The sequence below is a fragment of the Triticum aestivum genome, chromosome 6B (genome assembly GCF_018294505.1).
Source record: "Triticum aestivum cultivar Chinese Spring chromosome 6B, IWGSC CS RefSeq v2.1, whole genome shotgun sequence".
NCBI lineage: Eukaryota > Viridiplantae > Streptophyta > Magnoliopsida > Poales > Poaceae > Triticum > Triticum aestivum.
Window position 1 is genome coordinate 129215271 of NC_057810.1, and position 2869 is coordinate 129218139.

At 46.8% G+C, this 2869-nt stretch overlaps 1 protein-coding gene across 1 annotated transcript; it reads right to left on the reverse strand.

Moving 5' to 3' along the window:
- Positions 1-262: 262 nt before the first annotated feature.
- LOC123133741 (protein Rf1, mitochondrial) lies at positions 263-2417 on the reverse strand. Its single transcript, XM_044553155.1, has one exon. It carries the CDS (start codon positions 2181-2183, stop codon positions 711-713), a length of 1473 nt encoding a protein of 490 aa, XP_044409090.1. The 5' UTR covers positions 2184-2417; the 3' UTR covers positions 263-710.
- Between the last annotated feature and the right edge of the window lie 452 nt (positions 2418-2869).

Here is a 2869-nt window from a genome sequence, read left to right on the forward strand (position 1 = left end):
TAATGGCTAATACAGTATCATCATCACAGCAAGGTGCTGCCAGGAAGAAGAACTCAGCTAATAATATCATCATAGTAACCATTTGGCGCAAATACTAAAGCTTCATGATCAATGGCCAATTGTAGTGTTTGGACTTTAGAAATCATTTATAGCAGAGAAGTGAAATTCTTCTGTTCTCTTACTCCCCGAAAGACAGCAATAACTCTCAACCGTAACTTATCAATAGGTCATTTTTGGAATGACACAAACATGCAAAGCCTACAAAATGCCCTTTTCATCCATGATATATGAAGTATACATAAGACATAGACACAGGGAATTATGCATGCAACACCTAATCAGCCAGGTCACTATCCACCCTAAATACTGCAGTGCCTTGAGGAAATTCGAACTAGGCAATATATCCAACTACCGATAAACAGCAACTAACAACCATAAGGCTTAATTCACACTTCTCTAATTCTAGTTCACGCTGGAGCAATCAGGATAACAACACATCTAGAGCATACCAAGAAGATGAGAGCATAACCATGGTCAGTTAAGTGCTGTGTAATAACAACAGCCCTCACGCCAACTGATATCATAGCATCAAGTACCCTGAATGCTTTCTCCATCTTGGCGATAAGCAATATCCATTGATAATTTTAGTGAATGCAGTAGGATCAGACCTCTCACCAGTATGGGTAACCAAGTCAAAGATGTCGTGTTCATCAATTACCTTTCCGCAGCTTATGATGAATATCCCTGTTCTTCATTTTGGTAATAAATTTCTCGGCTTTCATGGAATCACCATGATTAAAATAACCCTCAACCATGCACATGTAAACTTCGGTGTCAACTGGTACTCCCATATCAATCATCTCACTGAATTTTTCCATCGCATCATCCATCCTGCCCATCTTGCAAAATGCAGATATCACAGTTAAATAAGTGAATTCATTAGGCTTCACACCCTGCTTCAACATGTCTTCAAGGAAAAGCATGGCCACATCCATCATGCCATACTTAGCATATGCATTAATCAGTATGTTGAAACAACGGAGGTCGGGTACAACTCCATCTCTTGCCATCAGCTCACAGAGATCAATCATTTTAACAAGGGATCCTTCTATAGCGTACCCGTGGAGCATAATAGTGTATGAGACTATATCTGGTTTTCGGCCATTCACGGCCATGGAGTAAAATATTTCCTCGGCATCTTTGATTCTTCCATGCTTGCAAAGGTAGTCCATGACTGAGCTGCAAATAACAACGCCTGGCATACTGCCTTGGCTTCTCATTGCTTTCAACAGCCTAGCGACTTCTTTCAACTGGCCCAAAGTTGAATATCCTTGGATCAAGCTACTATATGTGACAGCATTTGGTTGGACACCATTATGAACCATTGATCGAAGAACTACCTCTGCCTTTTCCATTGCTCTTGCTTTGCATAGCGCATCGATAAAGGAGTTATACGTCACCACATCGGGCACAACCCCCTGCTGCATCATTTCATGGAGCAGATTGCATGCTTTGCTTATTTCACCCTCCTTAAAGAAGCCATCGATTACCAAGCTGTATGACACCACGCTGGGAGAGTGGTCAGATCCTTTTTCGGCCATCATCCGGAGCAAGTCAAGCACAAGCTGGCTCCTACCACTGTCGCAGAAACTCTTGAGAATTACTGAGTAGGAGATGGCATTAGGCAGGTCGTCGGGCATCCTGTGGAGCAGCACGCCCAAAGCCTCCTCCGTGCGCTTCATGTCACAGAGGCACTTGAGTAAGCTGCTGTAGGTAATGGCATTCGTCTTGATGCCTGTCTTGAGTAGGCGGCCGAAGAAGGCAAGCCCTAGGTCTGGGCGGCATGCTCGCTGGCAACACTCAATTAGTATGCTGTAGGTGTGAATGGTGGGTGCTGGCACCTGGCGACGGCCTGCTCGGGCCATGCGGTTGAAGAGATCAATGGCGAGGGCAGGGGCATCGGTGCAGATGGTGGAGGACGGCGCACGCGCAAGGGCAGCAAATAAGCCGTTGAGTGCACGTACTGATACTGGGACTGGTTGGCGCAGCATTTCGTCGAACAGTTGGTGCACGAGGTCTGGCCTGAGCGTCCTGGAGTGCAGATGGCCTTGGAGTTTGTCCAGCAGCTCGTTGGCGTGTGAAGAAACAGAGTTGGAGAAAGAGCGGACCTGAAGGCGTGACATTGTCACCGTCCTGGTGGGTGGTGGGAGGAGGACGGACGGAGGAGACACTAGACTGGGTGGTGTCGCTCGCTTCTTCTTGCAGCGGCGGTGAGTCCGAGCACGCGCCGGTGACGACCAACCACGGGAGCGTCTAGTGGCGGGAGGACGGTGGAGGGAGGTGTGGGATTGGGGAATTTTAGATTCGATTTGGAGCTTGGCGCGACTGGGATTCCATTTGCTGGGTGGGTGCACCAATCATTTTACTCCCACATGGGATTGGGTGGTGTTCGTACAAGCATGCATCATGTAATTCTGTTGGATATTTTGAAAAAAAAAATTGGTATTTAGATATTTTAAGATTCTCATGATGTTTATGCTCTTGCTCTCTTTTTTATGGGCCGTTTGGTTGTCTCCGGTAAATAGTGCAGGTACAGAGGACAAAAATGAGTCAGGCTGACCAGGGCCTGGTTAAGAGAAAATAAGGCAAAAACGATGTTGACAAATAGTTTGGTTGTCTGCATGTGATGTCTTGTCACCGTGAAGCAATTTTCATTCGGTGTTTGATTGCATACACGCATGGTGCTTAGTAGCTAACAACTACACTTAACAGGCAAGGAAGTGAACCCTGGAGCTGCAGCAGACTTGCTCGCCCACGCACTCGCTGGAGCTATAGCAGCCAGACTCCTCCGCGCGCTCGCCGAAGCTGC